General features: G+C 43.1%; 1 protein-coding gene across 1 annotated transcript in view; it reads left to right on the forward strand.

Annotated features, from left to right (window-relative positions):
- The window catches only part of LOC144770716 (lens fiber membrane intrinsic protein-like), a 67,439-nt gene that overhangs the window by 35,160 nt on the left and 8,253 nt on the right, over nucleotides 1-24,026 (forward strand). Inside the window, exon 4 of the mRNA XM_078655447.1 lies at nucleotides 7,328-7,450. Coding sequence (XP_078511573.1) covers nucleotides 7,328-7,450 — 123 coding nt within the window. The remainder of the gene's footprint in view (nucleotides 1-7,327; nucleotides 7,451-24,026) is intronic.

A 24,026-nucleotide genomic window follows, 5' to 3' on the forward strand; every position in this document is an offset into this window, starting at 1 on the left:
AAGTCTACTCAAAAAGCCAAGTCTTAAGCTTTTTGCAGAACTCAAGAATTCTAAAGGAGGCTATAATGTGCTGTGCTGTGGAAGGTCGTTCATTGGGAACGATTTGCGAGAAAGCGGGCCCACCAGTTCTCTGCTTGTGTATGCGGGCTACCTATGCTAGTGAAAGTCCTGCAGTTCGGAGTTGTCTGGCAGGGTGATGGAAGTGTAGCTGTTGAGGTAGGCAGGACCTGTGATGTGTAATGCTCTGTATGTGTGTGTGAGTGGTTTGAATTGAGGGTGCTTTTTTTGCAGGGAGCTAGTGCAGTGCCCTTAGGTGAGGCGAGAAATGGGCTAGGTTGAGGATGAGTCTTGCTGCTGGGCTCTGGATGGGTTAGAGCCTGGTCGGTAGTTGCTTGGCGCATACTATGTAGAGGTTGTTTCCGTATTTGAGTCTGCTGGGGATCATGGCCTATGTTACTGTTTTCCTGATGTTTGAAGATTTTTCCTAGCATCCCCATCATGAGGAAGCAGGTAGAGGTCACGACGTTTGTCTGGGCTGCAGATTAAGTTTGTTATCAAGGATGAATCGTAGGTTCCTGGCATGAGCGGTGTGGAGACGATGTTTTCTGGCCATGCAAATGTCTACTTACCAAAGATTACCACTTTGGTCTCTTGTCCAAGTTGAACTTTAGACAGTTGGATCATATCCAGGTTGTCACAGCCGACATGCATCTGGTAAAGTTCTCATTGGTTGCTCTGGTCCGAAATGGAGAGTATCAGTTGAGTGTCACCTGCATATGAAAGAATGTTGATGCCATGAAGTCTGACCAGGTCTGCCAGTGGGGTCATGTGGTGGTAAAGTGGCCTGAGAGAGGGTCCTTGGAGGACTCCGCATATGAGATTCTTGGCTTCCGACTTGTATGTTGGCAGGCTAATTCTTTGGGGTCTTCCTATAACGAAGGAATAAATCGACTTGATGACAGTAAGTAAATGTTTATTGTTTCGTTAGTTAAAACCATAACAATATAAAACCAGAATGTAGAAAAGCCAATGTTATACAAGCAAGTTAAAAAAAGAATTAAACAGTACATTCATTTAAATTCTTCTTAATACTTCTAAAATTCATTGTTAAAAAAAGTCAGTGCAATAAATTTAGCCTTTTTTTCCTCCTTTAGCAACTTTCAGACCCTTTCAACAAAGTTTTTTTAAATGCTTTGAGCAATTTAATCAATCTGCCGTTCAAGGGAGGGTCTGCAGGGTTTAGGCATGCCAATATTGCAGCTCTGCAGGACCTGATGCCTCTTTCATTAAAGCTTGTTTTTAAGAGGATAACTCATTCAATATGCAGTTCCTTACATGTGCAAATTACATGGATAAAATCTTCTTTATAGGAGTTGCAAAGCCGACATGATTTTGGGCCGGTGTGCACCCAGACAGGCTGGTCCGCCAAAGACAGTAGAGTCCCAAAGCGTAATGCCATAAGTTGCTTTTTTACGTTAATTGAGAATGTTTCGCTCAAGTATGGTGCCGGTGCAAGGGTCTTGTAGTTGTTTATCACCATCCAGGCATGCGCCCTTGATCTAAAGATGTTTTTGTCCAATTGTGACGAATGAATTTTTGAGACCTTATTTATAGCTTGTTTGAAGGATTGATACGAGAGGTTTTTATCCCACAACTCTTTTGTACATGTGGTTAAAAGGGATTTGCATAGGTATTGATTAAAAAGAGAGGTTTTGTCCTCGTTTACTTTGGACCAGAGGGATTCGTTGATTTCTGATGTAGCCACATTTTGTTTCATGCGATACCAAGTTTTCACTGTCGCATACATTCTGCATACATTCGGCCTATATCTTCATTTATTAAGCCGAATTCAAGGCGAACCTGGGCTGGGGAGGCCGACCTTTGTGTCTGAAATACTTTTTTGTAGATGTAAACTATTAGTTGATTTAGGACTTCTCCATCTTCGCCATGAAAGGCTGCGCTGGCATATGTTAGTGTCGGCAGGATTTTTGCCTTCATTACTGTGAGCAGGGGTTTATAAGAAGGACCCTTCAACTTTTTAGCCAGTAAACTAAGGGCAAATATGAGGGCTCTTGTTCTCTGTGTCATGTACCTTTTTTGCTCCATAAGGCTTCTTGAGTTATCGATATAGAGTCCTGGGTACTTGTATTTTTTTACCTCCTCTAGTTGTTTACCATTGAGCCAAAGTGTCTGTTTGCTTCTCTGTTGGCTACCAATCACCATAGTTTTAGTCTTGGATATGTTTATTTCGAGATTGTTTTCTGAGATGCATGCTGACATTTCGTTCAGACTTCTTTGGAGGCCGATCTTAGTTTGGCTCATTAACACCACGTCATCGGCGTAAGAAAGATGAGAAAGTCTCAATTTACCCAGTTTCGGTGGATGGGAATTTATACCGTCCAGCCTTTGAGAGAGGTCGGACAAGAACAAATTAAAATGGTGAGGGGCCAGAACGCGACCTTGCTTGAGGCCTCTGATTGTTGTCAGCTTCCTTGATAATCTTGACTCATCACCTATCTTGATTCTTAGCCACGTGTTCGAATAAAATAGCAAGATGCCTTTTAATAGCCTTTCAGGAATGGCCCATGATCGCAGCTTTTTCCACAAGAGGTGACGATCAACACTATCAAAAGCTGCTTTTAGGTCTGTAAAGCAGAGGTAGAGATGTAGTTTCCTCTGCTTACACTTGTTTGCAATTAGTGATAGTCCTAAAATATTTGTTGTCGTCCCTAAGCCCTGCCTGAAGCCTGTCTGGTTCGCCGGGATAAGGTTGAGATTATCAGACCAAGCCTTAAGCTCTTCTAGCACCAGAGTGGCATAGTATTTGGCCTCCACATCCAGCAGGGCTATCAACCTATAGTGTGCAGGATTTGATCTATCTCCTCCTTTGAATATAGGGGTCAGAATTGAACCTTGCCAATTTATCGGTATGTTATTTAGGCGCTCTGTATCTTGATATATGTTAAGGAGATGATTACCCCAGAACGAAGTATCGTGTTTGAAAATTTCTTGAGGGATTCCGTTTGGGCCGGGTGCTCCGTCATTTCGGCCTTTCTTGATTATGCGTATAACACCTTCGCTTGAGAGGGACGAAGTGCTTCTCGCTGATTTCGGGGAGACTTTTTCCTCTGTTAGCTTTGTCCCAATGACCATTTGCTCTTCCTTATGAAGGATTATGGATTCTTCCGAGCCAGTTATTTTGGTGTTCTCGTTGGGCTTGCTTTTTCTCCCAGCTGGAGAATGGGTTGTTTCTAATGATGTTTGTTTGGTGTTTTCTACAATAGTTATGGCATTTTCTGAGCTGGCTTTTTCAGTGACCCTTTTGGGCTTGCCTTTTCCCTCTGCTTGAGCAGCATGGGTGTTTCCTACAGATGTTTCTTGGGTAGTTGTTTCTATAAACCTCATGGTTAAAAATTCTACCCACTTAGCTTCTTGTATATTTGACGATAATACGTTAGTTGGTCTGCGCAGTTTATTTATGATTGCCCAAAACTGTTTTGAGTTGGATTTCTTAGAGCTACAGAGAAGTTCAGCCCAGAATTTGTTGTTGCTCTTTCTTTTCTCTTCCCAGAGCTCTTTTTTATAGCGTTTCCTTAGCTGCCTTACGCTATCCCAGGCCGCTGTATCTGGTACTGTTCTTTTTAGCCTCCTTAGTGATTTTTTGAGTTTGCATTTTAATACTCGTAGGCCTGCCGATGTTGTTTTTCCCGGGTCTTTTCGGCCATAATTGTTTGTCTGCGTTTGTCCAGACGACATTAATGTTGTTAAGTTTGCCGTGAAATTTTCCCAAGCTTGAATTTTAGTCAGAGTCTCAGCTTTGCTTGCAATTATCTTCTTTTATATTTTTGACTGTAGTGTTTCAATTGTGTCATTTGACCATTTTAGGCGTTTTAGGTCGACCATGTGTATATTTCCTTCAGCTGTTATATTTGACTGATGTTTAGTGATTTTTAACCTGAAGTGTATTAGGTGATGTGAGTGATCACTCCTGGTTGTAAACTCTATCGAGAAGTGGGAGAGGAATGGCATCAATGATATTGAAATGGCTGTGTAGTCCAGTCTTGATCCTGTCTTTCCCTCATGGAATGTGTGGTTGGGTGGGAAGTCATCTGGAGTTCTGCTATTTATTACTCTTAACCCGAGAAACTCTAGGGCATTTACAAAGCCTTGGCCTGCTAGATCCACTTATGGCTTTGTTGGCTGGTATTGATGTGGGACGTTCCAAAAAATGTTGTACGATGCTAGACGGTCGTCGTCATCCGGGGTGTGGATTAAGTTGGAGTTAAAGTCCCCTGTGAGTATCAACTCCAATAAGGCAAAGGAACTCCTGATGTTTGTAATGATTGCAATTAGTTGTTTGATATGGGCCGATTTTTTTCCTAGCCAAGGGATGAGCGTATGTATTTATTAGTAGAACAGTTTTTGAACTGCTCACGGACCCAGATGTTAATTTAATCAATAGGATATTAGGTCCTACAGGGGCCATCTGTTCGGTATCTATTTTTAACTCTGTCGATATATAGACTGCCAGGCCCCCTTTTGGTCGACCATAAGTTTTGGATTTGATGGCTGGGACAGTATAGTGAATGTAATTTATTAAGAGGAGATCTTCTAGTGCCCATGTTTCCTGCAATGTTATACAAGGGGGGTTATACCCATATAGTCAGTGGGACCTGGGTGATCAATAACGTTATATATAGGGGGTCCCAGACCAAAAAACACAATTGTTAATTTGAAACACACACTATTTAACTAGACTTAGAAAAACACACTAAATGAAGGTGACCAGTGTTTTTAATGTTCACTGTACCAATCAAACAGTCAATGTTGAAAAATCAAACGTAAAATATACAAAATTCAATGCGCCCACAAAGAAGGAGGGGGGGGGGAGAGAGGTGTCCCAACCCCTTCACCCACCGCGTCCTGACGAAGACCCACGCAGTAAGGATCCACTGTCCTACATCATCCGGGTCGAAACGTAGACATCTACACCCTACAACCAGGAACTCCTAACCCTACTTTGATATATTAATCATGATAGGAGTATCTTCTTAGTGAAATTTTTTTTTGTTATGATATATGTCACTTTCCACGGCCTTTCATGTATGTGGAATTATGTTTTGAACTATGCATTATGTTGTTTTTGAATGTTAACTAGCGGTGTATAATCCAGTGAAATGCATTCCCCTCCCTGCACCTCTCTCCCCCCCCCCTCCTTCTTTGTGGGCGCATTGAATTTTGTATATTTTACGTTTGATTTTTCAACATTGACTGTTTGATTGGTACAGTGAACATTAAAAACACTGGTCACCTTCATTTAGTGTGTTTTTCTAAGTCTAGTTAAATAGTGTGTGTTTCAAATTAACAATTGTGTTTTTTGGTCTGGGACCCCCTATATATAACGTTATTGATCACCCAGGTCCCACTGACTATATGGGTATAACCCCCCTTGTATAACATACTTCGAGCAGGCGGTTGCCTGCGAGGTTTTTCCTTCCCTTTAGTTAGATCTTTTTTCATTTTTTCTTGAGCTAAAAAAAATTTTTTTGCTTTATAATTTATCTCGACCATCATGGTCGACAAGGAGGTTCTATCTTACACCGAGGAATACATCAAGCAATTTTTATCGGACTCTGCCAATAGTTTTCTCTCCCCAACCACACCTGCCATTGACTTCTCCCTCAATGATAAAGTCAACCAGTTGGAACGCCTTGAAAAGAAGCTCATCAGAACCAAACTACATGGACATTTCTAGGCGCAGTGCCTCCAATCCAACATTATTCCTGTAGGCCTGCAGGTTAAAGTTGAACCCGCGATCTTTATTGACGTACCGAAATTCCGGGAAGGCTTCAGTTTTGTCGCGAACAATTGTTCGCGACACTGGATGGTCCTCGGCATCGAAACGGCCAGTGAACAGATTGCACTTCTAACGAAGCAAATAGCGGATCTGAAGGCCGCAATTAGTGGGGACACCACACTGACCAACTCCAAAGAAGCCCTGACCAAACTAGTGGCAACTCTTCAGGATTTTGAAACGACAACGATAAAGAAAAAACTTGAGAAACTGGCACGGGACGTGAAAGCATATGATAAAAAGAGAACATACCCCTATCTGCAGGATGATTACTACAGACAAGACAACCAAGGGAGATTCACCAACCGCGGCCGCGGTGCCTACAGAGGTAGACGAAATTTCACAACTTTTTCGGACTCCTCGTACAGTTCGGGTGAGGACTCAGACCGACCTGGCCCTAGTGGCTCATACGTTTATCCAGATCCCTACGGTCCTTTCTACCAACCCCCTCCTTTTTTAGGACAGGGAGGATGGAGACCACCGCGGGGCCGTGGGAACATGTGGGACAGGGGGACAGGCAGGGGCCAATTCAACACAGGCCAAGAATGGGACTCCGGGAGAGGGAGAGGTGCCAAGCAAGTGAGCTTCCCACAAGAGGAACACGGGGAGAGGTCAACCCGCAGGAAAACCTACCGATGGTCTGGGACCCCCTATATATAACATGTTTCCTGCAAAGCTATTATTTCATATTTTTCCCATTTGTTTGGATGGGACCCGTTCTCCAGCCATTGTTTTGTCCCGGCAATGTTCCATGAGAGCATTTGTATATTGATGACTTGATGACAGGTCCCTTGAGGGTAGAGTGGGAAATTGTTTTGAAAGCTGCAGAGAGGTTGATCAGGATAAAGGCCGTTGTCTCTCCTCAGTCGAGGATCATCCTAACGTCATCGGTTGCTGTGAGGATGGCAGTTTTAGTGCTGTGGTTGGCTCTGAAATCTGACTATGTGGAGTTAAGGAGCTGAAGCTCATTGAGGAGGTTGGTCAGTGGTCTGTTGATCATTTTCTCTCTTCCCTAGGCTGCACAGGGGAGAAAGGAAATCGAGCATTAGTTAGATGGTAGGGGGGGGGTTGGCTGTGGGTTTCTTCACTAGCAGGTTCACTGCTGCGTGGTTCCAGACAAACTTCGGTGTTTGGGGACCTTGAAAGATAAAGAGAGAGACATTAGCCAGTATTAGCACTAGTAGTAATAAAATGTACCCAATTTTATTTCTCTGCTCTTTAACAAATATGACATTTAATCAAATGCACAGGTATATGATGTATTCCAGTATAGGAATACCATGTCTATAATGACTTTATTGCATGAAACAAATGTTAGTTACCGTAGAAATGTCAGCCTTTTTTCCATTTTCATTGGGATTCCTGGATTGAAGAGCTGAATCTTAACTGCTGTGCATGAAGGTTGAAACAGCTCTTAGACAGTGCTTTATTGCCCAGGCAAGCCTTACATCTAATGTTCTTTTTACTTCCCAGCTTGCAGTGCAGTCCTAGCTATGTCCATCTTCACTGGAACAGCAAGGAGAGGAGGATCCCCTGTTGGATTTTCTTGGTCATTCGACTTGGGTTGGGTGTCCGCAGCACTTAGCCTATTGGCAGGTGAGTTACTAAATCTTCTAACCTTCATCATTAAGCTGCATCATGATTCCAAACACTAATCCCTGACTCTACTAAACTTACAATCACCTACAGTACTGTTCCCTGACTCTAATAAACCTACACACAAACGGCTAAATTAGATTTTTGCAGAGTGAGTAAGGTGCGTCAGGTTGGCAGAGGATATGACCTCCGCACCCTGATAGACTAACATCTGACAATGGATACAAACCACCATCATGTGGTACCCTTCAAGGTGTAAAAAGTTTGTTGGATGGCTGCAGTCATTTTTGACATCCGTCCACCAAACATTTTGCATTTTTTGTTTTTCAAAAACAAAGTCTTGAAGTGGAAGTTTGTTTTTCAAAAATGTGCAACCCTCACACTTTAATCGTTTTCTCCCAGGATATGGAAGTCATAATTGTTTTTTCTTTCCCTCACCACCAGCACTTTCATGGTGATGGTAACCGATAAAGAGGACATCACATTGTCCACCCAAAATAGGGCAGATGGTTATATTCCCTTTCTACGATGGTCCCTACCATGTTGGTTAATCGGAAGAAACTTTGAGTTGACCGGCCCAACAGGAGCTCCATCAACAGAAAGCTTACAGACCACCAATCTCTAAATGCTGCAGGCAGAAGAATATTTTGACTGACAAAGTAGTCTGTTGCGTTTGAAATGGAGTACCTTGTCCACCAGGCTCAAACTTGTCCCTAAATTCTCTACATGATCCTCATTCTGTTCTCAAACTTTGAGAAGCTTTAATGCAAAGGGGCATATTTACAAGTTCTGGCACATCTCTGCAAATTAGCAGGTGATGCGCCAGAAACAAATGCGTCACGCAATCCCCTCCTTGCTCCACCACAGATGCATCTTGTGGCGTACGGGCGGCGCATTGCTGGAGTCGCGTCGCAAGCGCGACACAACTCCTGCAAGGCACAGGGGACACCCATACTCAACGTGGTGCGTCACTCCTTACGCCTGCTTCAAGCAGGCGTAAGGATTTGATGCAGCAGCGTTGTAAAACTGACTCAGTGAAATCTTGTACATTTCACTGCGTCAGTTGTACGGGGCTTTCCTGCGAGGGAACGCCCACCCTGCGACAGAGCGCCCACATGAAACCTGACGCAGGTTTCATGTGGCGCAGGGCTTTACAACGTGACGCATCTGCCTAGATGCGTCACGTTGTAAATAAATCGCAACGTGGCACATTGTTTATGCCCCAAAGTCTCTCCATGACCCTTTTTACTAATCCCAAGCTCTGATAAGCCTCCAAAAATTCTCAACCTGATCCTCATCTCTATTCCATAACCAATAAACGTTAACACAAATTATCTCCATGTTTCTTGTCTCTAACTCCTAACTAATAAACTTTAATACAAAGTCTCTCTTTGACCTTCATCTCTAATCCCTAACTATAATAAACTTTAACACAAAATGACTTAGAAGAAAAAGATGGGGTATGTTTCTTTTTTGGCAATGTCCACACAATCTGTTTCTCTGTTGTTGCTCTGGTGCGAATGTGTTTATTTTGCTTCACTATCCCAACTACCACTGAACTTTCCACAGACATAAGAGGACGTTCACCCAACATGGGAGCCATAAATAACATAATTATATGGAATAAGCGTACACCTCCAAAAGGCATAGCATCGACCCATATGACAATGTTAGGTCCAGACCACATGCCTAGCATCTGTATCCATCACAACAAAGCACCCAAGGGACACACGGGAATTTATGTGACTGGCGAAATCCCACATGAAATTACTTCTACTTTGCACGAAAAGAAACCAGAACACGGTTACCGGGATAACACTACAGATTTAGGGCCCGATGTAGGTAATCCCAGATTACCGATTCTTAAATACCGAATCATACCGATTCGGTATTTAAGAACTGGCAATCGGGATGTAGGTAATTTTACTGAATTAATTACCGAAACGGTATGATTCGGTAATTAATGAATCGGTATTTACCGATTCTGTAATTGCCATTGATTCCTATGGGCCTTGAGGCCCATAGGAATCAATGTCAATTACTGAATCGGTAAATACAGATTCGGTAAAATTATCGAATTTGCAAGGGGGACAGGGTGTCACTTTGACACCCTGTTGCACCCCTGATTCTGGCTTGTGTGCCATGTGGCACACATACATGCCCTTAGGGCATGTATGTGTGCCATAAGGCACAGGTGTACATGCACATATGTGCATGTACACAGGAATCGTTATTTACCATGACATTGTATGTCATGGTAAATAACTAATTCTTAAGGGCCGGTGGCACTGTTTTCAGTGCCAACTACATCACAAACTTGAGATTCGGTAAATGTACCGATTCGGTAATTTACAGAGTCGGTAAATATACCGATTCTGTAAATATACCGAATCGGTAAATTTAAGGCCCCCTACATCTCAATCACCAAATACCGGTCAGTAACAGGCAAAATCGGCCGTTACCGACTGGTATTTGGTGACCTACATCTGGCCCTTTATCTTTATCCCAGACTACACTTTCGGAGGAAGCCACAATGTCCTAAACAGGGACAACATCCTTCAGCTGTTAACAGTACTTCCAGGACTACATGATCTAAGCTCAAAGGACCTTGTGGCAATCCAGTTTGCACTCTCTGGAGAAGCACTGGGTGGGGAGGCAACCAAGACCACATGGACCACAACTGGTACTGCACAAAGAGTCCTCACAGAAGGACCTACTCTAAAAAGATGGGAAATAGAGGTCATCCGATGCCAAGTTCCAGGATATCCTTCACCCCATCTCCCTCAAATATGCAAAACGAAGTCAGCCCAATGGCAAAAGGATACTATGTCCGTGCTCAAGGGCGTGTGGGGCTTCTCTGTGAGAGAAACGTCAGCACATAGAAAACACTGGACAATAAGGCAACCAGTCTTCAAATTGTCAAATGAAGCTGTAAGGGATATAGTGAGAACAATCAGAAGCTCTCAAACAACAGTGTGGCCGCGAACGGTACAGGAGTCAGAAGACAGAGCCAACATCTGTTCACTTCTCATGTGCTCCTGGAACATAAAAGGCCTTAACACAAAGCTAAAACTATTTGAGGTCCTTTGATATCATCCTCCTGCAGGAGACCTGGCTTGCTGTCCCCGTCTATATTATTAATATTATTATTAATATTAAATTGAATTTGTAGGGTGCACAGCTATGCCGAAGGGTTTCCCGGTGCCATCCTGGTAGGAAAGAAAAGTTAATGAACGAATGAAAAAGAATTAGAGGTTGAAGAGCCAAGTCTTTAAACCTTTGCGAAATACAGAGTACACTGTTTCCTCGCTTAGGGAGACAGACAGAGAATTCCATAAGATTGGTCCTAAATAAGAAAAGAACCACCCACGCATGCCAGAGCATTTGACTTTTGGGACAGTAAACCTAGTCTGCTGAGCAGAGCCCAGAGGATATGAGGGCTGAACTAGATTTTGCAAATATTTTGGGCCACTCTAGTTTTAATTTTAAACATATAGCACAAGGCTTTGAATTTGACTCGATTCTCCACCTTCAACCAGTGTAGGTCACGAAGAAAGCCTGAGACATAGTAGGCACATGACATGGCAATCTCCCAGCCACATTTTGCACCACTTGAAGTCCCTGGATTGTTGCTTTATTGGAGCCTAGATAAAGAACATTACCATAGTCTTGTCTAGAGGTAACTAAGGCATGGAATACTGTTTTCTGAGCTTAGAGGGGAATCATCCATAAAATCTTCTTTAACCATTCTAAAACAGTAAAACGGGTTAAGGACACCATGGTGACTTGTTGTTTAATCAATAGATGTTCGTCTAAGATGATGCCCAAATTGCAATTGTGATGCACTGATAAGGGTAGAGCATCAATTTCAGAGGGCCAGTATTGAGGTTCCCACAGGTCACGTTTTTTCCCTAAGATCATGACTTCAGTCTTGTCCCCGTTTAATTTAATCAGGTTGTTTTGCAACCAGGACTTGATGTTATTCAGACCTAACTGAAGAACAGAGTATTCTGACCCCTTAGAAGAGGAGAGGGAAAAGAAGATCTGGGTATCATCAGCATAGGAAAAGAGGGACAGACCAGCCTCTTCAGCAACATCGCTAAAGGACGAACATACACATTAATTGGTAATGGGCTCAACACAGAACCCAGTGGAACTCCATATGGGGACTGGTAAGAGCTGGAGGTAGCCGACCCAGAGATGACCCAGAAAGCTTAGTCCATTAAGAAGGAACTGAGCCACCCCAAGGCTCTACCTGCCAGGCCCAAAGATTGCAAGGCTCTAAACAAGACAGAATGAGACACTGTGTAAAAAGAAGCGCTGAGATCCAGCAAGATAAGTCAGTCAGTCAAAAACAAGCAAGATAAGTGCCGCCATTTCACCCTCATCTAACTGGTGCCTTAAGATTTCAGTGACGCCTAGTAGGGTGGATTCAGTGGAGAAACCAGCTCTGAACCCTGATTGCCAAGTATGGAGAAAGTTCTGAGATTCAATAAAAGAGGTCAACTGACCATTTACATGATTTTCTAGAGTTTTAGAAAAAATAGGAAGCAATGAGATAGGACAAAAATTAGACAGCATCGAAGGGTCAGCATTGGCTTTCTTTAGAAGAGGGAGCACCATAGCATGTTTCCATTCCGGAGGAACTATACCCTCCTGTAAAGAGGCATTTAAAAGTTCCATTATTATCAAAAGTATAGAAGTATCTAGCTGTTTAAGTACATGATTGGGGAGTAAATCACTGGGAGAACCAGATTTACTGTTTGCCAAAAGATGTTTTAAAGGAGCTTGGTTCCAAGAGTGTCCAAGTTTCCAATTTGCGGGACGAAGCAATGTTGTTGGTGAGCTCTATCAACACAGGATCCCGAATAGCATTCAGTGTAGTCTCAGTCTTTGATAGAATATGTTGAGAGTTTCTCCTTAGCAGAGCAGAATGTATCTTTTCAAATGTTTCTGTAAATTAGAGAGCAAGTTATTCACATTGCATGCAATTAAGAACAAGGAGAGTAGTCTGGGTCTCCGAGCCGGCTAGTTCTTTTAACACTTTCAAAAGTGTTTTGCAGCAGTTTTGTGCTTGAAGGATTTTATGTGCAATAAACTCAGCGCGGGCTACTTTACAAAGAATATGATATTCACTTAGGGCTTTTTTATATGCCACTTTGGCGTCTTCATCGTAGTGTTTTCTCCAGCATCTTTCTAGTGTTTTACATTTATACTTTTCACTTTTAAGACTCTGAGTGAACCACTTGTTGGAGAGGGGAAGACATGTATCTACCGTTACCATGATCACAGCTGGTCTAATGTCAACTAAAAGTTTGTTAAAAGCCAGGACATCGAACTTTACCCATGTTCTAATCTTTTGTTCAGACACCAGACAGATCGTGAAATTGGCAGCCTTCAAAATATGAGGGGCTGCTTGATTAGGGAAGGAAAGGGTACTGCCCTATGGGCCCGGCTGGGCCCATAGGGCAGTACAATAGTATACCAGAAAATAAGAAATTGTCGTGAGCACAATTTTAAATAATAAGGCTTCACAGTCAAAAGCTGTAGAATCTTCTGTTTTACATTTGAGAGAGGTTTTTATAAATAATCGGTATGCCACCCCCCCCCCCCCCCCCATTTTCATCCTCCTGTTTTTCCTTATGATGGAGTAGTTAGGCGCAAGAGCTGCTACCACGTGAGGGCCCGAGCTTTCCTGCAGCCAGGTCTCTGTTCAAAAGACAGCATCTGGTTGATTATTTATCAGGCGATCAAAATTATTGGCTTGGTCTGTAGAGAGTGAGCTGCAATTATTGTTATAGGATGTAAATTCTTTTTGAGATGAGAGTGTACATCTAGGTGTAACCTATTTGGTATCACTGTGTAATTAACTTTTACTTCTTACACTTACTTTATTTCAAACCTTCTCATTTAATTCATTGCTTTGAATGGAAGAAGTGAGGGAAAACATACAATGCTGACAGAAGAGGGCTTCATCTAACTTTAAAATATTGCAATTGGCAGAGAAAACCTGACACAGCTCGGTCAGTTGTTTAGCTGCATAAACTAGTTTCATTGAATTTTTTGGACTGGGGTAGTGGCCCCTGGTCCTGGTCGGGCGTCCAAGGCTACACAAACTTTTCCACCCCAACTGTGAAACGGGCAAAACACAGACATCTCTTCTGCGGCTTGGCAAATTACATTTTGATGGCTAGCATAGCCTCTGCAACGCCATTTGACATCTAATCCTCAGGAATTAATAAAACAAAATGTACCTTATCAAATAAAAATGGAGCAGTTGATGTAATCTTTATCAACATCTATGTTCATCCCAAGAGTAAGCCCATAGACTGCAGAAAAATAGTGCAAGACTCCACGCACTTTGTGATATCTGTGAATTTCAACTTACACCTACTAGGCGCATCCACCGGCGACGTAGCAATATCCCAGACCGTGTTATGGCAGATACCAACCTGACCAAGGTAAAAACACACTCGGGTGTCAAGCAAAAATCGGAAGCATGTGCTGGACGACCTTAAACATCTAGGTCTTAGGGTCCTGAATGGTAGGTTCCTAGGAGATAGTTCCCCAGCCACCACATATCACTCCAACAGAACCAGCTCATGTCTGGCCTACACCTTAGTGTCTTTTAACATGTTCAACATGTTTAACATGTAGCGACCAGATCCCACAGGAGGTACTATTTTCTTCCCAGCTAACCATCCCAAAACACAATGTGGAGACCATCGATAAAACTTAAACCATAATTTTTTAAAGCATTAGGATTACTCCAGCTATTCTTACACGACTGCCTGCGATCACAGGGGAATATACTCCCGAATTTCAGAGGTGTAGATGCTGACGCGGTTGCTATGTGTTAAACCTTATGGAAAAACTAAGGAAGAATATGCAAAAGTGAACAAACTGAATTTTGTCACTAAAGTTTTCAATTAGGGCACTGGCACAATACAAGTACAAGATTCTGGCAGATCAAAACTGCAATAAATAAAGCTCTTCCAACTCTGAGGAAACGATCGGGTGATTAGGCTGATCTTATAGCCCTAAGACAACATAACACTCAGACGAAGAAACTAAATTGGTCAGTAAAAAGAGCACAGGAAGACAAACTTTGGGCAAAGTTACACACTGACCTCAGATATAACAATAGTGCCAGATTGTGGACCTCGGTGAATCAACTCTTTCAACCAGGCCACAGAGGCATTGACTCTTATATTACCAAAGCCACACGGGCATAGCATCTACAAGACCAGTTCAATCATGTAACAATAGATCCCAGATAGATGCCTGGGAAACTCCAGCTGCAACTCCAACTGAAGGACCATATGAGGAGGGTTTAGAGAACATTAAAAAGCAAATACCTAAAGGGTGAAGGAAAGGAGCTCCAAGTCATAACAGTATCCCACCAATCAAGTTAAAACATGACCCAGCTTTCTTAGCAGAAACACTAACACCGATGTTTGCACATATCAAAAGCATTGGCATTCTGGCTGTGTCATGGAGAGATTCGATCATATCCCCAATTTGCAAGGGATTTACCCCCAGAGACACCAGGGAACCTGCTCCCCTAAGCTAACTGGGACCACACCCTTCTCAAGCACTAAACTCACCAACCCAGGAGTCTGTCCACTGGTGAGTGGCTGTGCCCTCTTGGGATATGTGCCCTTACTTGTAGTACTCAGTACATAGGGGCACAAACCTTCCCACCTGTTTGTCAAATAAACCTTTCTTCTTTGGCTCAGATTGGGACGGGTTACTGATGATCTCTTGGGAATTATTATGGGGCCTTATGAGTACATTTTTAAAGTTTTTCTCTCCCCTCTCTCTTCTGGTGGGACCCTTTACCATCATTTAGGGAGTCCTCGCCCAGAGGCCTGTGGACACTCTGGTGCCGGCCCAGAGCTCCGCCTCCTCATACTGGGGTCAAACAGCTTGCTGTACACTAGGTGCTGGTGCAGCTCTGTAAAACAAATATTGAGCATGTGCTTCCTGAGAATCAAGTTGTACAAGCCTTTGTAATCATTAACCTTGCTGGCCCTCACCCAGTCACACAGTACCAAGAAATCCATCTAAGACTGGTTTGGAAGTTTGTAGCTGTTCCTGAATCTTTGGGGGTACTTTTCAGAGGTCTGCCCAAATTTAGTGATAAGTATGACTTTCATTGTGCCTACCGGGTTTGGTACTCTGCTTCTAGTGTGAGTTGTGTGCCCCTCCCTACTGCAGGCATGTATTTCCACAAGCCACCCCAGTAATCCTCTGGGATCTTGTGCACTCTCAGAGTAACCCCAAAAGCAGAAAACCACTTATCTACATAATCTCCCATCCCGTAATTAGGCACTAGGGAATTTAGCTATGCGGAACTTCTTGTCTCCTTCTCACACTGATTGTATACTGCACCAGTGCTTCTGGACACTGCTTGTCTAACTTTAAGGTCCATATCTCAGAGGCTCCTTTCATGAGGCAATTTCTTTCTCCTCCAGAACCAATTTCCTTTCCTTCATTTTGAGGTGGGCCATCTATAGCCCGAACTCCCTCTCTCTCTGCCTTACTGTCAGCCAGCTCCTCTGGGTACCGGTTATGCAAGGAGACACTGCTTCCTGCTCTGGCAGGGAGTTCCTCCACTGAAGGCTGTGTTTCAGGGCTGATCCTGCTCATCCATTTCATCCTCATCATCCTGCATCTCTGTGGCTATTAGTGAATGTTGATCCTCCCATGAAGCCCTCTGAGCTTTCTGCAGCTCTGACTTCTCAGTACCCTTCTTATTAGGGAGTTCCCTCACCTTCTAGAACTGTTTAAGCTCAACCACAATGTAATTTTAAAAGTTAGCCGGCTTAAATTCCGTTGCTGCAGGTATGGTCACAGACAGTCAGGTAGCAATAATGAGATTACATTTGGAAAAATCAAAACAGCAATCATGAAGAATGTAAATGCTTGAAATGGTTCACAATAATTTAGATAGGTGTAACACAAAATTAATTTATGGCACTGCATAAACACAAGTCCAAATCCACACTGCTGATCACGAGTGTAAGAAATTGGATTACTGATTTAGGGCTGGAAACCTACACAATCAGCAACCGCCATCCTTGTTAAGCAGAGGCACAAGCAAACCCCAAATTAACCTGTGCTCAACCCTCTGGTAGCTTGGCACGGAGCAGTCAGTCTTAACTTAGAGGCAATGTGTAAAGCCCATATGCAACACTTAAAACAGTAATGAAGTGAAAGTAGCACTCAAAAATAAATCAATGCCAGTTTAGAAAAATAGAGTAAATGTAATATTTTGACAAAAAAATTACAAAAATCCAGGAACTGGAGATACGAAGTGAAAATAGCTCCAAACAGTCCAAAGCGCCACTTGTGGTTGTGCGAGACCAGGAGAAACTTATAAGTTCAGGCCGACCGCGAAGTAGAGCAGGTTGGATGCAGGACCCAAGTTAGTCCCGCTGAAAAGTTACCTTCTCAGTCCAGCGCAAACAGTCTTGTTCGATGTGGAGGGGGTTGCAAGGAGCGGGGAAGTGCCACAGACAGTCATCGATGAAGCGCAAAGAACAGGCCTGTTGTCGTAGAAAGTCCTTATTATAGAGCCAAGATTTGGTTGTTTAACTAAGCAACAATTTCTCAACTAGTAATCATTAAGTTAGATAGGTACAGTAGAGAAACCAATCAATTTGAGAGAGAGGGTAAAAAGGGAGACCACAATGGTTGGTGAAAAAAATGGTCTATTTGGAATGAAAGTAGGTATACCAGCACTACATTACATTATATGTAAAGGTAACTCAATAGTAGGTGTGCACAACATTGCTCGTGAAGAGGGTGAACATGACGTGACATGTGAAAAAGGTGAAGAAACAGTGAGTAAAGGTGCAAAAAACAAATTAGTTGATGGTCATGAAAACAGTCAGTAGATAATTTTTGAAAAAAGATTCAGCTGTTTAACCCCTTGCATGCTGCGCCGTCATCAGCATGCAAGGGGTTAAGGAGACCACAATAACGCCCACAATTGCGCTGGAGGGTCGACGGTGTTTAGACCTGTTCAATTTCAGGTCATCATTATCAGGACCGGGTTACATTGAAAAGGTAAGTGTTTTAAAGGGGGTAAGAATGAGAAAAAGTAAAGGTAGGAACCGTGAGGTACCAGTGGGTAGTGAAAAGGTCAATGAAAGAGGGTAGGCCTACCTGGGAAGGTTGCAAGGAGCCTGTGTGATTAGAGCAAATCACATCGAGGTATGGCATGTGTGATATGCTGTTTAATCATTTGAGTGGTTTGGCCAATGTATAGCAGGTTGCAGGGGCACGGGATGGCATAAATGACATTAGTGGTGCAGCAATGATAGAATAGTTGAAGTTGGTAAGTGCGGTCCTGGACTGCAAATTCTTTTGTGTTGAGAGTGAGGGCACAGACCACGCAAGTTTGGCATTTGTAATGTCCAAGTATGGGTGGTAGACCCCATAATGAGGTAATGGATGTGGGGCCCGATGTAAGTAGGCAAATACCGGTCGGAAACGGCCTAAAATACCGATTTTCGGCCATTTCCGACCGGTATTTGGATAGTGAGATGTAGGGGCATGTTAAATTACAGAATCGGTAATTTTACCGAATTTTTTCCGATTCGGTAAAATACAGAATCGGTAAAATTACAGATTCTGTAATTTAACATGTTGGTAGCACTGTAATCAGTGCTACAAGGGTTTAAGAATTCGTTATTTACCACCAACTAGAAGTTGGTGGTAAATAATGAAAACCCTTCAAAAAGCATTTTTTTTTTGCTTTAAAAAATGTGCCATGTTGCAGACATACATGCCCCAAGGGCATGTATGTCAGCAACATGTGCACCCATGCACAATTGAGGAGTGCAACAGGTTGTCAGAGTGACACCCTGTCCCCCTTGCAAATTCGGTAATTTTACCAAATCGGTATTTACCGATTCGGTAATTGGCATTGATTCCTATGAGCCCATAGGAATCAATGGCAATTACCGAATCGGTAAATACCGATTCGGTAATTACCGAATCATTCCGATTCGGTAATTTCAAAAGTGAAATTACCTACATCCCATTTACCTACTCTTAAATAGCGAATCGGTATGATTCGGTATTTAAGAGTAGGTAAATCGAGATTACCTACATCGGGCCCGTGGTCTTTTTTGTTACTGTCGGGCCAGGTGACAGCCCGAAATTGGTGGTCAGATAAGTTGTTACCCCTTTTGTAGGAGAATAGTGGTGGTTCCTGGAATATTGTTTGTGTGCGGAGCACATGCCAGTTCTTTTAAATGATTTTACTAACTTTATTGTTGGATGGGAAAGAAAGGGGATGTCTGTATTGCCACGTTTGAAGCTCGGTGATAGGAAATGGTCCCTGTGGCAATACCATGCATGTTAGCAGGCAAAGAAAATTAGGCATTTAGGGTATCCTCGACTGTCCAGTTTTTCAGACAAGATAACAGTTTCACGGAAATAATTCTATTTCCATTTGCAGTTCCTTCAGATACTAAGGAACTGGCCATATGGGAGACCATCACGGAGGCCACGAGGATGGTAACTAGAGTATATAAAGAATGTGTTGCGTTCCATGGGTTTGCGGAACAGTGGTGTTCCGATGGCGCCCTCCTCACATCTTTCGCTGGCACCACGGAATAGGGTTGTAATGCCCTGCTGTGTTCATTCCTTGGGACCATACCTTCACTATTGTATTTTCCCCCACAGACTGTGCCTGGATGCCTTCCCTTGACTTGATTCACTCTAACCATACAGACTCCTCGCAACCTTCCCAGGTAGCCCTACCCCTTTCATTTACCTTTTCACTACCCACTGGCATCTCCTGGTTCTTACCTCTACCCTTTTTTCTTCTTACCCCCTATAAGCACTTACCTTATCCATGTAACCCGGTCCTGATGATGACCTGAAATTGAACAGGTTGAAAGGCCGTCGACCCTCCAGCCCAATTGTGGGAGTTACTGTGGTCTCCTTAAACAGCAAAATATTTTTTTTTAAATTATCTACTGACTGTTTTTGTGACCATCAACTAATTTCTTTTTTTCGCCTTTTCTCGCTGTTTCTTTACCTTTTTCACATGTCTCTGTACCATTCACCCTCTTCACGAGCACTGATGTGCACACCTACAATTGGGTTATCTATGCAGATACTGTAATGTAGTGCTGATATAACAACATTGATTCAAAATAGACCAATTTTTCACCAACTATTGTGGTCTCCCTTTTTGCCCTCTCTCTCGAATTGATTTTTTCTCTAATGTACCTGTCTAACTTAATGATTACTTGTTGAGAAATTGTTGCTTGATTAAACATAATTATCCGGGTGTCAACTGGGTCAACGGGCTTCCTCCTGTTTTTGTTCTTTGCTAAGATTTGGTTGTTGTCACAAACGGTCAGGCTGGAGCTTTGTGTAGCACTTCCTATGAGCGGTGAATAATGTTTGCTAACAGTCGGGTTGATGGGCAGTGTGAGTGCCAAGGTGTTGGGGACAGTTGGCCCATTTGAGCCCAAAAAATTCAGCTAATTTCCCCTGAGGCCACACCAAGGGTCCAGACCTGAGGGGCACCACATAGTTGCCAGGGAATGGCTCCAGCTGGATCTGACTGTTGGTTCAAGTGGTTGGGAGCCTGTTATGTCCCTATGCTCTGAACAGGAGGGAAGCAGGATAGCCCTAGGAGTCACTCTGGGAGTCCTACGTTGAGGTCCAATCACTCTGATTCAGCCAGGAGGGCAGCATGGCAGCAATCCAGCAAGACAGCAGTCCATCAAGGCAGAAGTCGAGCAGTGCTGCAGTCTAGTAGAGTGGCAGTCCTTTCAGCAGCACATCAGGCCTTCTTCCTGGCAGAGTCTCCACAGGTCGAGAAGTGTACTGAAGAGTTGGAATCTGAAGTGAAATATCTATAACTGCTTCCCCCTTAGAAGCTTCTAGAGGTTTCCTTTTTAAGTGTACATGTTTTTGCCACCCTTGCCCTGGCTCCAGACTAACTATGGGGGTATGCAATGCTTGGCGTAGATACAACCTATTTAGTTGTAAGTGGGGGTGTGCCTAACTCCTCCCTCCCTGGACCATCTAGATACACCTAGGCTCTCTATTGTGTGTGACTTGCTAGGAGGAGCACACAAAGTCTAACTGGCAGCTACACCCAGTCATGTCAGCCACAGACAGGCTGCAGTCACTAAATGGCTATGGTATAAAAAGGCAACATTTCTAAAAGCGGCCTTTTCAATTTTTTTTTTTTAAACTGACTTTATCATAAGGGAGCATTTTCAATACCAATTCCAAAGATACCAAACATGGATTATTCCCATTGGGAAGTTACAGAATATTTAATTTTGTATAATAACTCCCATATTATCTCATGAAAGAGGTAGGCTTTGCAATAGTGAGAAACAGATTCAAGAGTTTTTCACTGTCAGGACATGCAAAACTTAAACAAGTTGATGTCCTACTTTTTAAAACATACTGCACCCTGCCTTCCAGGCTGTCTGGGGCCTATGCTAGAGGAAATTTAAATGAATTTAAAAAAAGGTTTCGGCCTCGGAAAACTTTTATTTGGTCAGGCCAAAATGGCAGGTTAGGGCTGCACACACAGGCTGAAAAGGCAGGCCTGAGTCATGTTTGAAGGGCTACTTAAGTGAGCACAATAAATGCTGCAGGCCCACTAGTAGCATCATTTAAGGGCCCTGGGGTCATGTAGTACCACTTTACTAGGGACTTCTAAATAAATTAAATATGGCAATTGGGGACAAGCCAATAGTACCATGTTTTAAGGAGTGAGCACATGCACCTTAGCACAGGTTATCAGTGGCAAAATGCATAGACTGCCGAGGGCAGCAAAAATGAGGACAGCAAAAATGAAGGAGGAAGGCAAAAAGGTTTGGAAGAAGACCACCCTATGGCTGACGGGTCTAACAGGACTAGATAGGAATGTCGAGTCTATGGAATTGTAATTTAAAACCCTCTTTAATGGTAAATGTGTGTTTTAAGTCACAATTCTGAAAATGGCACTTTTAGAAAGTTGGCATTTTCTTGTCCTAACCATTTGGTGTCAGCTGCCTGTTTCCTGGGTCACGTGACTAGGTGTAGCTGCAAGTTGGTCTTTGTGTATTGCTCCCAGACAGTGAGGTGAAGGGCAATAGATGTTAGTAGGATGGGCCATCTCTGACTTGATGAGGGGGAGGAGATGTTCCCTACCACACTTGCATATAACAAAGACTCTGCCTGAGCACTCGCAAGGGGTTGACACTAGTCTATTGTGACCCCTGAAAATGTGGGGCCAAGACAGGGAGGCAGGGCATTTTAAGCACCACTGGGAGGTGGAAACGTCTAGAAACTTCTCCTACTTTAAATTGGGCACTAGGTAGAAATATTAGATTTCAGACCCCAACTTTTCATATCACTTTTGGACCTGTGGACCCTGCCGGAAAGGAGGATTTCCCAGCAGTGAAGTCTGCCCAGCTGAACTGCTTTGCTGCGCAAGGACTGCTGTTTTTACAAAAGGATTCTTTTGCTGTAAGCTGCCCTGCTGAAACCAGCCTGCCCATGAATCCCAGGACTCCAAGATCATCAATGGTCAGTTGGCTGACCTCCTGTTCTCAAGCCACAACTTCTCAGGGACAAAACTGTCTTCTCTGTGCCATGTATCTCTGATGCAGGACCGCACATCACCTTGACGGCTCTGCAAGCCTGATCTAGCATGATGATGACAAGCAGCCAAGCACCATGCCGCTCCTACACAGGACCGCTCATCGCCACACCAGTTCTCTAAGGCCAATTCAGCACGGTGCATTTCAATGCTGACAACTCTCAGTTCGATGTATCTCGATGCAAGTTCCCAAAGCCTCAGCACCAGCCCAGCACCACTCACCTTGACCTCAGCACTGACGCATTGCTACACAAGTCTTTGTGCACCCCAGCTGCTCTCTTGACGATGACTCAGGACGTCGCATCTCAAGTTACCATAGAGATGGTCACTAACTTTGGTGCACAAGGCCTTTTGGCACAGGACCTCGCATCACATGCTCTACTTTGACGCTTTCTCGACGGTGGCCTTAACAACTCGAAGTAAGGACTTAGCTTCGCTCCGTAACCATTATTTAAGGTACTCTTGTTCAGAAGGCTTACCTGAGTCTCTGTAGCCATCCCACACACCATCTCATTCTGCCTGAACTTGTGACTTTTTCCTGGTCTGGAACGACCAGATATCCACATTTGTGCTTTTTAATGCCATTTTCCTTTAAATCTTCTAAATTGCATATCTCATGTTCTACTGCTTGTATTTTTGTTGTTTTGGTGTCAAAATATATATTACTCTTTTTTTCTAAATTGGTGTCAGAATTTTTCATGTGTTTTCATTTTATTATTGCATACATATATTCAGTTCAGTTAAAAAAAAAAATTCTTTCGGTCACTAGGACCATAAAAGCATACAAAGATAAAAAGAACTGCATATAAATTTAAAACATTCCGAACAGTGCAAATGGGACCAATTCCATCAAAGGTGATTTGGGTACACATGACGTCATAGTATTTCCATTACTAGAGTACAGCACTAAAGTGGCAAGTGAAGGGAAAATACACCCCATGGGCAGAATTACCCGATAGTGGATCAATTCATTTAGTGTTAATAGATAAACCCAATGCATATGACAAAACAGCAGTATTGAAATAAATAATTAAAACCACAAGTTCAATTAAAAAAAAAAAACTACATTGATCATAAAAATTTTAAAAGCTGTTTCCCATTACGATACTCTATGCATTGGACACTTGTGTTGGTACTGCAGTCAGGCTAACATCTTTTAATTGTTTTTCTTTTTGTAGGAAAGCCCATCTTTTCCGCCACATTGCATTTAGAAACCGAGAGGCAGCAAAAACAATGGGCTTGGAGGTATTGTACTTCAAAACTCTGAATGCTGCCATACATTGCACAAACCCCAGATTCCGACACAATTGTAGAATCCAACAACTTCTTGCTGCTTTATACCCGGGACAAAAGAATAAAACGAGCAGTTCCGACTCCTACTGGTTATTACAGGCAGGGCACCCACGTGGGGGCAGACCAGCCCATTTAAAAGTGAAGACCCGGAGCGGTAGGTTACTGTATCTGAACTGCACATATAATTTCCTTGCTGTGGGGGGTAGGATATCATCCAAAAAGGGTTCTAATTTGTAGTCCTCCTTAACAATGAGGAACTGTGTAGTTAAAGCACCTAATTTTGGATTTACCTGGATGGCCTCGAGCTTTTGAGTTCGATACATTCTCAAGAGTTCAGCTCGAGAAACCGAAAAGCTGGTTTCTTCAGGATTACTTCAAAGGGTTGGTTTGTCTATCCTTACACATAGGTGCCTTACATGCGCCAACCAAGGAACTTTTTTCAATACCCCTGGATAGGCTAGTAGGTCCTTGGTTTCCGCTTGGTACTCAGCCAATTCTGGGGTCACCCAAAGCCTACGAGAAAAAGTTAAGGGTCGTAGGGCAGCCTCATCTTCGATCGGGGCAATGCCTATATCTAGTCACAAAGGGATTAACGGGGTACTAGGCGGAAGGCCAAGAATTTGTCTGAGGAAGCTGTTCTCAACTTTA

This window comes from Lissotriton helveticus, chromosome 7 (assembly GCF_964261635.1).
Source record: "Lissotriton helveticus chromosome 7, aLisHel1.1, whole genome shotgun sequence".
NCBI classification, from domain to species: Eukaryota; Metazoa; Chordata; class Amphibia; order Caudata; family Salamandridae; genus Lissotriton; species Lissotriton helveticus.